The sequence below is a fragment of the Monopterus albus genome, unplaced genomic scaffold (genome assembly GCF_001952655.1).
Source record: "Monopterus albus unplaced genomic scaffold, M_albus_1.0 scaffold48.1, whole genome shotgun sequence".
NCBI classification, from domain to species: Eukaryota; Metazoa; Chordata; class Actinopteri; order Synbranchiformes; family Synbranchidae; genus Monopterus; species Monopterus albus.
This window is the reverse complement of record NW_018127928.1, coordinates 1464621-1478654: the sequence shown is the minus strand read 5'-3', so window position 1 is coordinate 1478654 and position 14034 is coordinate 1464621. Positions and strand designations below refer to the sequence as shown.

General features: G+C 39.9%; 2 protein-coding genes across 7 annotated transcripts in view; both read right to left on the bottom strand.

Moving 5' to 3' along the window:
* The window catches only part of LOC109960479 (ly6/PLAUR domain-containing protein 1-like), an 8321-nt gene extending 2783 nt beyond the window's left edge, over nucleotides 1-5538 (bottom strand). The window contains exons 1-3 of one of the 3 annotated variants that reach the window (XR_002275012.1): nucleotides 5267-5538; nucleotides 2584-2718; nucleotides 16-336 (exon numbers count right to left, since the gene is read on the bottom strand). Coding sequence is in view for 2 of the 3 variants with exons in the window: in XM_020600620.1 (XP_020456276.1) it covers nucleotides 110-336; nucleotides 2584-2718; nucleotides 5267-5315 (411 nt within the window). In the remaining variant the exon portion in view is untranslated. The remainder of the gene's footprint in view (nucleotides 1-15; nucleotides 337-2583; nucleotides 2719-5266) is intronic. The other 2 variants (XM_020600620.1, XM_020600619.1) reach the window with 2 other exon arrangements.
* Nucleotides 5539-6531: 993 nt separating this feature from the next.
* Nucleotides 6532-14034, bottom strand: part of LOC109960527 (nck-associated protein 5-like) — a 134189-nt gene continuing 126686 nt past the window's right edge. For all 4 annotated transcript variants that reach the window (XM_020600684.1, XM_020600686.1, XM_020600688.1 and 1 more), the window contains one exon: nucleotides 6532-8688. In XM_020600684.1, coding sequence (XP_020456340.1) covers nucleotides 8374-8688 — 315 coding nt within the window. In that variant the 3' untranslated portion in view covers nucleotides 6532-8373. The remainder of the gene's footprint in view (nucleotides 8689-14034) is intronic.

The following is a 14034-nucleotide window of genomic DNA, read 5'->3' as shown; positions in this document are numbered from 1 at the left end:
AAGCAGTCTTCTGACCTAAACAAACCAAGATGCAAGAAAAGTGAGGTTTCTGTCTTTTCTAGCGATCATACTGAAGGAAAAATGTACAGTGAAGATGTGGTCGGATCATCTACATCAGCGGACAGAGCATCAGTGGTAGCACGAGGATGAGGAGAAGAGGCTGGTTCATCACTGCCGCCGAGGGGGTAGGGCGCTTCCTTTTGGGCCCGTTGCAGAGAGGGGTGTTGCAGCAGGAGATGCAGACTGAGTTGAGCTTGCCGGTGCAGAACTGCTGGTAGCCAGAGGAGGCGATGAGGCAGGCCCCAGAGGAGGCACAGGATTTCCTGTAATGAATCCCTGTAAGACAGAAGAATGTTGAAAGTTTAAGTGTGTCTATTCAGAGAAAGGAGGTGTGTTGTCATCTCTCTTTGAAATGGGTGACTTTGCAAATGATAAAATCAGACTGAAAGAACTCATGAATTTCCCTGCTGTAATTAGATTGAAGATGTACCATAAGAGCCTTGGGTTTTGCAATGTTGCAGTATTATTTTGCAGTATGGAGCTATTGACTTCCTGTCTGCACTTATTAACTGATGATTGTCACTGTGTTATATGCTATTAAAATTGGTATGAAGAAAAAAAAAAACTCATATTTTGCAGTGATGTAACTTTCTTATTGTACCCCAGAGCCACCAACCCAAGTGAGGTTTCTCCATCTGGGATATATTGGTTTTATTTTGTTTCTATAGTAAGTATTCTATCATTCATATAGTGTTTTATTTTGTTATTTATCTTGTGTTCTCGTTTGACTGCAAATTAAATTTCCCCTTAGTGGACAAGAAAAGGTTTTGATTCAATCAAAATCAGTCTTTGCAGGCAGATTGTTCCACTATCCAGGAAGGCTTTTTATTGATAATGGAGGAGAAATTCAATCTGTAAACTGGGCATTGTTCCTCTGTGAAGGTCTTTGTATTTGTGGTTTACAACAGGACATGTTTCTACTGAAAGTAACAGCACTGTGCTCCAGCAAAGTGTAAAATTATGTAGTGTAGAAACACAGATTTGGGTCATAACACAACAGTGTTGTTGCAGGCACTGGACCTGTAAACGTTCACCTACAGGACAGTGGTCTAACAGTCAGGCCACCTGCTCTCTGATCCTTCACAACATTCTGTAACAGTCAATGAATCTGTTTGCTTTTCATACTTGTTTTAACACCACTGGGTGTTCTATGCACCAGATAATGTGGCCTTAACTAGGTAACTAGCTAGTTAACATGCTAATGACTGCAGTTTACATTAGGCCAGTACACACACTGTTTAATCTATCCCTTATACTTTCCCTCTTGATTTCTTTTGTTTTAGAAAACACAGCTATCCAATTTTTTTAGCAAACAGGCAGTTCAACGGCCTACAGGCGGAATCATTTTATTTTCTGTAAGGCAGAGCAAAACTAATCTAACGTTGTGTCAGTAGCAGCTGAAGGAAAGTCTCCTCCTTGACAAATGAGCTGAAGTGTTTCAGTGAGATAGTGTTCGCTGGCATTTTGGAGCAACACACCAACAAGAGGCCTCATATAAAAAACAGCATTAAAATAATCAGAAAATAGGACTTCCATTTGTTTCAGTCAGTTTATGTGTTGTTTAACACAGTAGGGGAAAACTGATGTGTCACATGAAATGATTCTGAACTGCTCACTGCTGGGTCAGTCAGTCAGACCTATGAGCATTAAAAGGATTCTAAAGTGAGGAACAAGGGATAGTTGGGCTTTTTTTTTTTTTGGTGAGGAGGATTTTCTGTCAACAGGTACAAACACCACAGCTCATTTAATTGTTTATGTCAGGCTAATTTTTTACCTGCTGTTGTCCAGACAGTCTTGTTTATGACTGCATCTTAGCTCAGTGCAGCTGACTCATCAGTATTTATGTTCTCTGCATCAAGAAAACTGCAAGTAATTAGTGACTTCATAATGTTGCCTAGCCTCATCTCATCTGAATGCTCTGACGTTGCATGTCTTCTGAACACTATGTGCAGCTCCTCTGGTTTCAGGGCAGACACCTTACTTCTCCTGAGAAATAGGAACTCTGGCTTTTGATTTGTGTTCCTTCAGCTGACCCAGCCTGTGTGCTGGCAACCTCAACTATCAAGCTCTGCGCCTAACCCCATATAAAAACACTGGGTGCATAATCCTCAAAATGAGTTTTTTTGAATAAGAAAATCTAGTTAAATTTATTTCCAGGTCAGCATTATAAAACCCATGACATGACTGACAATGACTGAGGTGCATGTTTCTGTATTTATCCTGGTATTTGGCAATCTTTAGTTATTCTGAGATTAGAAGAAGCTCTTCATATTACCAACAGACATTAACGTTTGCAGCCCAAAACATTATTCTCTTCAATTTGAAATGGTCTGATTCTCACTATTTTAAACAAATGTTTGTGGGTCTTCTTCTTATATCAAGTCTTTTTGTCTTGCATTTACTTCATTTACTATGTTCTTTCTCTTGATTTGTGGAATCAGAAAACTACAAGAAAGCTGTCTTATCCTGTAAACCACTTGTGACTGTACACATATGAAATGCTCACATACTAATGGGCCTCACCATCAGGTTTGACCAGCACCTCCTTCTGGCACATGTCCTGTACATTGACTGTGCAGTTGACGATGTACTCTGGTGTGGAACAGTCATTGTGCTTCATCTCCTCACACTGGTAGCACTGGATCTGAAGGGCATCTCCTGCCCCATTGAGGAGGAAACCAAAGGCAAAGGGAGTGTGTTAGCTAGACAGGTAGCTAATCTTGCCATCACAACACAACAGGGAAAGAAATTGGCTTAAGCTACATTTTTGTTCATCAAATGTGGGATAAAATGCTAAATGCTGTCACAACAGGTTTATGGTTGTTCATTTTAGGGTCAGTTTGGTTACAGGCAATTTTTTTTGGAAATACTCATTTGCTTTCTAGAAGAATTAGAAGACTGATACTATATACTATATACTCTACACCACATATGAAGCTACAGACAGCAGCTCTGTGCTGCGTGATGACATTTAATGTCCCCAACTATCTCTGTAGGTTAAACATCTCGCTCACTGATTAGCTATAGGAGCAGCAATGTGACTGGCTGAAACACATGCAGAAATATAGCCCTATGTGTAAAAGGATGTGCATCTCTTGGATGAGACTGACATATGAAGACTTGTACTCACAACACTGGCTTTCTGCTAGAGAGTGCAGATTTGTGAATTTACTTTTGTGCACAAAGGCCTATAAGTACATTTTTCACTGCACAAGAAAACTTTTAATATCTTAAATTTTAAACCTTAAAACACATGGGTAAATAACATCCAAATTATTTTGGCCTCATATCTTTCAGCTGTTCTGAGTGTCAACAGAGAGGTTATAGAGTCACAAAGTGAAGTGAGAAGCTGTAAAGAGAGAAAAGAACATGTCAGCAAAGTGCAGAGTTGTCCATTTAAATTCTCCTTTAACCCATGAATTTTTATAGGTGATAAAGCTTCATTTGAGTACAAACAGGCAGTTTGAGACTCAACGTGCTCTGGCAGTCTATAGAAGTCTTTAGAAATGGCCCAGTCTATTCTTATCCCTTCAGGTAAAACGTGTCTTCTGCTACATTGTGCTTCTTACAGCTTTGGCAAATTTCACCTGATATTTTTAACACTGCTGGGACGGCCTTTTCCTATTACCTAAAAGCTGAGTGGCTATCACTCACGAAAGGGTTAGACATCTGCAGAAATGAAGCTGAATGACCTAGGTGAAGTAAGTCTAAAGCCTTAGAGTCAATGCTAAGCTGTCAGTGTTGGTTAAAGTGGACAAATTGGCGCTGTTAGAGCTTGTCTGTTAAAGCTCAAAACTGGAAATCACGAAGCATATTTGCAGACCTGCTGTACAATACCCATGTGCAATATATATATTGTAGGCTAGATGATATATTTCCAGTGTCAACTCATTGCTTCATATTTATTGAAGAGGTCTGTTCATTTTACTGAAGATCTCAATGTTTTTTTTCCACTGAAAGCTACAGGAAAATCTGAATACTGGGCTATATTTGCCAGTAAAGCTGTGTTGGATGAAACCATACACTGTTAAATATATACTAAAACATGCCAGGTTCAATTAGTAAGCTATGTTCATCATGGCAACATCATGCAGGCATTCAATCAAAAACCCTAGATCTTACAAACATGTCGGCCCTTCTTTCCTAAACATCCCACACAGGCTATTCGTCCCCACTGACAGATATTACTGGAGTAATTATTGAAATGGCACCAATCATCAATCTTAAGTCCAGCAGCACCATCAAAGCCACTAAAGGTCCACATATAACACCACAACCCCAGTTTAATTACTTTAAAGCAAACACATGCCTGAAACCTCCATTCATCAACAAGGAACTCTTATTTATCTGTCACACTGGCGAGTCCCTAAGCTCTATCAGTTTTAGAAAGTTTCCAAGTTTCACAAGAGAAACAGAAGCTGAAAAATCTAATCTGTGACAGCTCCTGGAACCACATGTGTAACAATTGCTAAAACATCACAATCACGTTTACTGTAATCATTGTTGACACTAAAACAACTAAAAAATCAGATAAAGTTCTAAAAAAAGGCGCCCATGTCCTCATAAAGGGCAAAAAGGAACAGGAAGGCAGCTTCTTCATGCTCTTTCCCAACACAGCCCAGAAGAAAACCCCTCATCCAAAGCAAATGCACCAGAGAAACGATCATGATGTAAGTTTTAAAGGTGTACGTGTCACTAGCTCTTCACATCTCTGTGCCAAAACAGCGCAGCTCCATCAGCGCGCGAAAACAACACCAAAAACGAAACATTTGTGCTGTTGCTACTATCCCCAATTACATTTTTCACAACTTTATTTTACACAAATAAATGTGCTGTTTCGTCTTCACTACATGAGATCAGAAAGAGGACATTGAGATCTGGAGGTCGAACTCACTCGGCACAGACCGTAATAAAACGACTTACTTCATAAATGAAAGGGCGTCAAATAAAGTTACAAACATTTTAGAACAGTATATTTTGGCATTAAGCCGTTTAAAATACCTGTACCATGTATGTAAAGCACGCGCACAATTAAAAAGCATGTAATATTAGTATTTCCCGTCGATTGCGCACGAATGTAAAGGAGATATTAGCACATACTACAATGTCAGCACGTTTGTGGCATGACTCCTGGGGACGTGTGCTCCAAACTGTGCCCTGACACAGTCACTGAAACGAGGCTGCAATCTCACCAAGTTGCACCTACCTGCTTCAAAAAGGATTCCAAACAAAGTCGCGAAAACGAGAAGACGCATTCTCTCCCATATGACGCTCGGAGTGGAAACATCAGACCAAACGAACTTGTTCAGATGGAGGCATGGAGGACGAACCGCCGCGGAAGATGCTCAGACACGGATCCGCTCATCCTCTCGGCTGGACGAGGTGAGAGCTCCGCAAAGTGAATGATCTTGGAGCCAAATCCTGAGCGCACAAATCATAAAGCGCACCACGTGATGGCAGCTCACAGTCGGTGTTTTCATGCCTCTGTGACTTCTCTTCATGCACTGATGAAAAACTAATTATAACAATAGTCCCGTGGATACATTTAGCGCCCACACGTATTGAGCTCAAAGATATTTTTCTAGTTTCATGGTAAAATATAAGCCATATCATTTAGTATTGTACTTTTACAGTTCCTATAGACAAAGCATTTCTATATTAGGGCGTTTGTGCTAAATGGCTTTTACTGCTGTTACAAGAATGTTCCTATAATTCTACACAGATTAGCCTACTTTTCAGTTTGTATGAATTCACCAATTCTGCCTATAGTATAACCTTTTATCAAAGGTTTTCCTGTTGCTACTGACATTCGAATATTTGATGTAGTTTTGCTGACATTTCCAGTTCACAGTGCCTTTCGAAACCATTTTGCTGTGCGTATTTCATTTGGTTATTTCATGACTACGTTTCTTCGGTATATTATTGTATTTCAGCGGGAGTCGCCACTGACTTACCTGACATTTAATAACATCTTCTTTGGGTGTTTATATTAAAGATTTAGAATGACATGTATTTATTTATTTGATGTATTAGCTGTGTAGACGAGTTTTTTCTACCCAAAGCTGCTGGAGTCTGGCAAACACATTGCCAGATCACAATAAACTCAACTTTGAATGTGTTTTCTGATCAATACAACAAATTGAGCTTACTATGGATACACGCATTACTAGAGTGCGCGCTATTGCCTTTATTTATACGCACATATAATTACCCATCAAGAGAAATCCCTCCGCAGTGTGACTGACAGAGTGGGGCGGTGTTTACACTCCTTTCCTTTGGGAGAATGCAAGATTTCGGATTTTGTCCAAACCTTTATTTCCGCATTCAAAGAATGAAGAAATAACTCACCCGGTGACGCACGCTGGCACGTGGACGTCTGTATTGTATATATGTGCATGTTCATGCAAACATATAAATAAAAATACAGACACACTTTGCAACTCAATTTGAAATAGGAAATAGTTTCTCATATTTAATTAGGAAATAGTTACATAAAATATAGCATTAAAGTCTAGTGTAACAGACAAAATTGCACACAGTAATAATAACAACAACAATAACAATAATGACAATTACCAAAGTAACACTGTTGGCAACCGTTTCTCTTTACAAAGGAGCCAGGAACATTTAAGGAGAGAGGTGATGCATGACAATCACACAACAGTCTGACAGTACAAAAGGTGGGTATAAATACTGGACATCTAGAAAAATACACAAGTCCTCTTTAGACTCTCTTCATACAATATTAACAGTTTTATAGAAAAATTGAAACACAGTCAGCTCTGTTCATTAGCACCAGCTGGTCAAATTCCAGATAAAATTTTGGCATAACTCTACCCTAAAGTTCAAATATGTCTTCAAAATAAAGTGATAAAATATTTTAGTGTTAGCACTTATTGATCAAAATAAAAAAACAAAACAAGAACCCCTAAAGATTTCAATAAAAAAAGATACAAGCAATGTTCATACAGTAGACTTAAAACCTTGGTTGAATGATTGGCAATTAATTTACATGTTTTTGTTTAGTTTTCTCATTTGCATATATCAGCCATCAATGCCCATTACGATTTTAACTTATAGCATTTTTATATACAACATAATGTACATCTATGAAAGGAAAACTGAGGTTTGGAAAGTTTAGCTATGCTAGGCCACCATGAGACGACTAACTGGAGTGTGGAGTCACAGGAACTGAAAGAAAGCAAATGATTATTGAAAGTTATCTGTCAACCTATTGCTGCATGACTGCATTTTAATTCTTACAGTCTAAATGAGCCCAGTGTGTTCCCTGAGCTGCCAACAATGACACTGGGCTGGTTGTTCTCTCTAACCTGCGTATCTGTCTGACACTGACACGCCATCTTATTAGCTGTGCTTCACTGAAACACAACACGCTTTGCTTCAGCTGACATCTTCAGATTATCTGCTCTTAAAAATGAGCTTTGTTAGCTGAATGGTGGTAATTGTCATGCCATCTGAGGGAGCATTTTACATTATTTTCTGTTGTGTTTGCCATTATTGGCTGCTTAACAGCTCAAAAGATCACATACAAACACAAGACTGGCAAAAGGATTTACCATTAAAATTAAAGTGAAGAGAACTTAAAGAAAATTTGAATCCCCTTGTGATTTATTTTAAAAATATTGTTTCAAAAGAAGTGAACAGTGATGAACCAGATGTGGACTGTGGTTCCACATGGGCATTTCTTGGACAATGTATTTAGCAGCAAAACATAAAATGACATCTTGGCTTTAGTTTCCTATTCAACAGGAATGCAACTGAAGCAACAACTGTGTTGCAAGTGAAAGCCAGTGTTGCCCTAAGAAGACGCCCTGCTCATTACTGCTTTAATAGCTTTTCACGTTACCCTCCTTACAAATGCTGTACCATATTTGTTACAGTGCAATGAGAAGACGTTCCCCAGCATGGGGACAGAAGATAATGAGAAAATTATGTGTATTGCTGTCAAGTCCACCACATCCAGAGTCAAATTATTACTAGTCCTGGTTGGGTTTAGGTTTCATCCTCGTATCTCCAGCTCCACTAAGTGCTTCTTGTTGTTTGTAGAGAGAACAGAGCTCCTTACGATGGGGCAGAGTTCTAGTCTACAGTATGTTTGCCCAGTTGGAGTCATCTTAAAGACCAGATTACTTGAGCATCCGCTCTCTAGGCCTCCCTTCCACATCCAATCAATGCATGGAATTTTAAGAAGAAGAAGAGAACTCCAAAAAGGAAAGAAAAAAGCTGGCAACAGCCAAAAGCATGACAAGTCTGAGATGTTAGAGGAGCGTCCTGCCTTCTGACTCTTTGCCCCTACACGTCATTGGAGCCCTGACTGGTGCAGGACGAGAAGCTGTCGTAGAGAGAGTCGCTCAGGGAGCCCACAGGATCCGCCCCAGGCTTGCTGGAAAAGCTGGAGGGGGATGGCTCACCCACCTTGCAGCAGTCCTCTGTGTTCCTCCCTGCATTGGTGTGGCATTCACCTCTGCAGCCACCTGAGCCTGTGTCCGGATAGGGGCCACTGCTGCTGGAGCAGCTGTGATTCAACTCGTTCAGGGACTCTAAAGAGAAGTCAAGAGAGCCCGGCTGGTTCACACTGACAGGCGTCTTCTCCATGGCAAGCTCCTTCTGCACAGAACAAAAGAAACGCAGATCAACAGAAAGCACAAAATATGTTAATTTATGGTGAAGAAGTTTGATTTGTTGCATGCTAAGTTATGATAAACGTGTGCTGCACTGTTAATAGTTCCATCTCATGCCTGTGGAACTCCACACTTACGTACTTCTGTGGACAGATACAGAAAGAAGAGCAACCACAGAAGTAACTCTGGAACTCATCTCATTTGCAATTCTGTGATGCAAAGCAATAAGACTGATGCCACTTGAGAGCATGTCAGTGATCTACAGTACAATGAGATTTTTATCATGCTCAAGGACCAAATGTACAGTATGTCTTAGGTGCTGGAAGGCATCTGAGCACAACCACTGTTATCTCAACTGTGACAGTCTGCTTTGTAGATTAGCATATAGGAATGTGTTACTCAAGGGAAATGTTACGTTTAAAGCTGCTATCTGTTAACACTGCTTCAATTAGCAGGGGTAACTTCACCCTGAATGTGCTGATGATTAGAGTGACTAAATGTGCTTGCAGTCGTGACAGTTCAGAAGGTATTAAAATTGAAAAATCATATTATTGTAGGTGTTATCTCTGGATCAGATTGTGCAATTACATCCGAGGCTGCTGGCCTTTCAAGGGTGCATGCCTTCAAGCAACTCAGCAGCAATTACACTCAACAGCAAAAGTGCAAAGGCCTGCATTAACCAGCTGCTACTTTACGCTCACATGATTTTATGACACATCACTGCTAATCACCTACAAGTCAGATCTTAACCACAGAAGGAAACAAAGCAACACATACTCCTAAAAATAATCAGTTGTTATTGAGAATGTGTCAACTGATTGACTATTCTATGTTACTTCAGATCTCAAAAGACGCTTTAATAAGCTAGTTACTATGGCAATCAAAACTCCTAAAACATTGTAAACAAATTATCAGGGTAGCTACATTTCCCTTCAGCAAATCTACACAGATAAGTACAGAGAGGAAGAGCTGGAGGGTTCAAGCAACCTCTAGAGATGCTCCAAACCTGGACCATTTAGGATTTTGCCTTAAGGCGAGTCTCAGACATAAACCCAGAGCTACTCCACACAAGAAGGATGAACACATAAGCATGATGGCATCAGCAACATGGATCTGAATGCTGTTAGAGCAGTAAAAAGTATCTACATGTCTACATGGGGTCTATGCAAAGTACCAACAAAAATGAGAAGTGATTTATGTAAATGTGTGTGCACTTATAAAAGACAATGTCTAACATCTGTGATTTACATTGTATTTAAAACTTAAGATGTTGAACTCACAAGCCAACCATTAAAAAAAACTTCATCTACACATATTGTAATGCAGAATCAGCCTTACACCCTCAAATCCCAGATCCCCCATAATGCGCACTGATGTGACCTTTAGTAGAAATGTTGACATGTGACTCGTATGAAATGAAACGATGAGCAGGGTTTTGCAGGTGTGGAGGCTGAGTGAAAATTAAGCACAGGTGCTGAATGCAGATTAGACTTGTTGAATTTTAGTTTAACACCCACACACAGCTGTCTGCAACATCACCATTTTATGTCACATTATTGTCAGCCATAAAGAATGGTGGTTTAGAGCCTTGAGAAATTAAAGTGTGCATGACATGATGAAGATCTGTGGTTAGCAGTGAGCAATCTTCAGGTCTTATATCTCTTTTGGTTGAAACAGGAGGAAAGAAAGGGCAACGGCTGCCTTATCGCTGATTGGATTTGATTTTGGAGGAACACAATTACCAGCAGATCGAACCTTCCTGGTGCAGGTCTCTGTATCACCTGTGGGCACAGCCAAAATGATGGCTGCACACATAAGTGAGGCTGCAGGCTGACATCTCAGTGAGAACTTCCCGCTTGAAAACACGAGGGGCCAAATCGGCAATTGGTTCTGCAACAACACGTCAGTAATGCGATGTCTGAACTCAGATTCAGTAGACCTGCTAGAAAAGCTTACTGAAAGGCTCTTTTATTGTGACTCGAGCCCGACATACAATATTTCCCTTTGCTGTTATATATTCTCTCTTCACTTTGATGTTTTTGACTTGTACAGATGGTCAAATATTGCAGATTCTGAATGAACTTTAAACTTTTAATCCTTAAGATTTTAAATAAAATCTTCTTTTTTGATTTTAATTATACTTGACATTTTTCTTCACTATGTAATGTGTTTAAATTAATATCAACTGTGGCTCATTTTTAATGACCGAAATCTTAATGATGACAACTTTAACCCAGATTTATTTTTGATCAGCCTGGCCCTTGCATTTAATGTCACTGTTGGAGGGAGTTTGAGAAGCTTAACAGAAATAGATCTGTTTAGCATGGTAAGGCAAACTTGAAATTTGTGTCAATACTGATTCTAATGATTAATAAAAGACATAAAAATCATCATTATTCAAATGAATAGCTGTCAGATTTGAATTTCAGTAAATGTGAATTGCTACTTTTCATTGTTGCCTGTGATCTGAATCAGTCCATGATAGTGTGTGGATTAAGGTTGACTGACTTAGCTTTACAATGAGGATAATGGTGAAAAAGCATGCAAATGAAATTTAGTGTCTATGAATGTGTCATTACGTGCAAACTATTTGGCTTTCTATTTCTAGTTCTTCATATTCCTGCTCCTGATACGTCTTTGTGCACTGATATAGGTTTGGTTATCCAGTGACCTTATTTCAAATTACGCGTCAACTGAAATGTTCCCTTCCCCTCGCCATGTAATCATTGCTCAAGGTAACAAGCTGTTCCACACTCGGGGGAGATGCTGTGCATTCTGATTTGTCATGCACTGGGTTTGGACCCTGGTCACATAAACCCCAGGGAGCTCCCTAACTTCACTGATGCTGCCATGTTGGCACACATTCTAATGTTTTCTTGCAGCCATTTCTTCCTCCTTCATGAAGACAGAGGATGTTAATAGGAAAAGCAAAAGAATGAGTAAGCAGGAAAGGAATGACAAGATGAAAAAACTTTGTTTGGGAATGGGAATTCAAGGAGAAAAAGCAACTGGAAGGACAGAGGAAAACTGTTACAAAAGCAGGAGACAAACAGAAGAACAGATGAAGAGAGTTGAGCTGCAGAGGCAGAACTGCAGAGAGGCAAAACAGGAAGACATGTGGGAGAAAGAGACTCCGAGGCAGGAGAGGATAGAAGAAGGGGCGGGGGGTAGCAGGGCTGTCAGGTGCTGTCAGGATGATGAATGGGAGGCCAGTGCGGGCTGTGAGGGCTCTGATGGGAGCCGCTGAGCTTTACATCACTCTCCTGAGTGTTTGTGAAAGGTTATTAAAGGCACTTAAATCAGCGGGCTCTGACAAAGGCCCGCTACCGGCCACCAAACTGCCCCAAACTGTCGCCAATGACAGTGTCTCCTGAGTCAAAGCTCCCAAGCTACGACAAAAGAAAAGTAGCTGCACAGATATGGACATGCACTGAGAGAGGTGAGGAGGGGATGACATGCAGATGAATGGTCTTTTCCAGAAGAATAATGTAGTGTAAATGGGTTCAACAGTAGTCATCCATCATGACGGATGGTTCACAGCTTGGGAATAAGGTTACTGTCAAAATTAGTATCAACTGTGGCTCATTTCAAACAGAAACTGGACAATCACCATCTGTACTTGATGCATTTAATAATTTGGTTGAAAAATCACTGCAAGTATTTTTGGTTTAAAGTCCTCTTTAAATTGAAAAGACCAAGTTTTATTTTCATAGAAATGGTGAGTCAACCACTGCAGTAGGTTGTTTTCTAAAATCAGGTTTAACTTAATGCTGCAACCTCCCTGTCCTTAAGACACTCATTTCTCAAGCTGTTTTGACTCAAGGTCATCTTTAGCAGAAACAGGCTGAAAAATTGCTGCTGGGCTGGCAGATTTATTCACTTTACTTTTCAGAAAAGAAAACTTCAGGACAAAAATAAGACAGAGTTTATGCAGCACTAATACAGCAATGCCCAGCACCTTGCATTATTTTAAGTCTGTCTGTCTGGCCGTACATTTCATACGAGTTAAATAATTAAAATACATTTTGACTGATGCATTACCATATAAACTAGACTGTAACTTCTGTATATATGGCATTGTTAGGTAGTTTAATCATCGACACTGCAGTTTTATAAACTGATCTTTTTTTTGTACATTCTTAATCAGCAGAATAACTATAGCTGTAAAACAACTGTAGAGAACAAAAACCCCAACGTGTAGTTGAACAACCGTTTATTGTATCATACAATTTAACCAATCAAGTGAATTACCCCAAAACCATTGTGAAGTACGTCCACCTCTGCTTTCCTAGGCCACTATTTGGACAGGACACGACATGGTGTCAGGGTTTTTGGGAACTCCTGACCCCTCTCTCTTTTGGAGTAGGCACCTAAACCTTGAGACACTCAGAAACAGTCTGTGCAATCCAATTAAATGACAGACAGGTCTGAGAATGAGTTGGCAGAATGAGGTGTCCTTGCTACAGTCCTATAACAGTCTTGGTGTTGAAATCCAGGACACCAGAGGTCAAGAGCCAAGAACACAGAATAGATTCAGTTTTCCTCCTGCCTTTCATACACAACTGCTTTTTGAACTGAGTCATACCTTTTTTTTCAGAATATGGATTTTTATGTCAGGGTCGGTTTTGGGGTGGCAACAGTGTAAGAAAGTAGTGCTTGACTGTCCCATAAAGCTGTTCCAAAAAAGGCTGGAGGCCATTTCATGGTCTCTGATCCTCATTTTTCATTCAGCAGCATTAAATACTAGCAGGCCAAGACCCGCTGATACAAGAGGGCGAGGCTATCGAATGCAATTAGGTGGCGTTTTCTATGAAAAATCTGCAAACAATTCCAGCAGCAGAAAAAAAAAACCTTGGAATTTAGTGAATTTGTTCATGCCCCAGGGAGTATTTCAAAGGTAAAGTTGACATTGCAGCTCAACAAAACCCACTCTGAAAAGTCTCCTTGCTGCAAATCTATGGCATATAGGAATGGTGAAAATTCAATTTATTCATCTTCATGCCACTGCTGCAAGGAAAGAAAAATCTGCTAACTCTGTGACGGTGTTTCTATCCTGGAAGAGTTTTGGGAACTCTCACATTCTCTTCATACAGTATAAAGTTGCATACATCCTCACCTGGGAGCTTGCTGGCTTTTTTTAATTAATCAGCCTTGGTGGGGCTCCATAAAATGAGGATAACATACACAGGGCATACGTCATTGTCTCCTTCAGATGGCATATAATAACAAAAACTTGAATATATTCCATAATAAACAGCAATTAGCAGCACACATCTTTAAAAAATGTGAGTAAACTAAGAAATATCACAGCCTGAAAAGCTTCCAGGATATA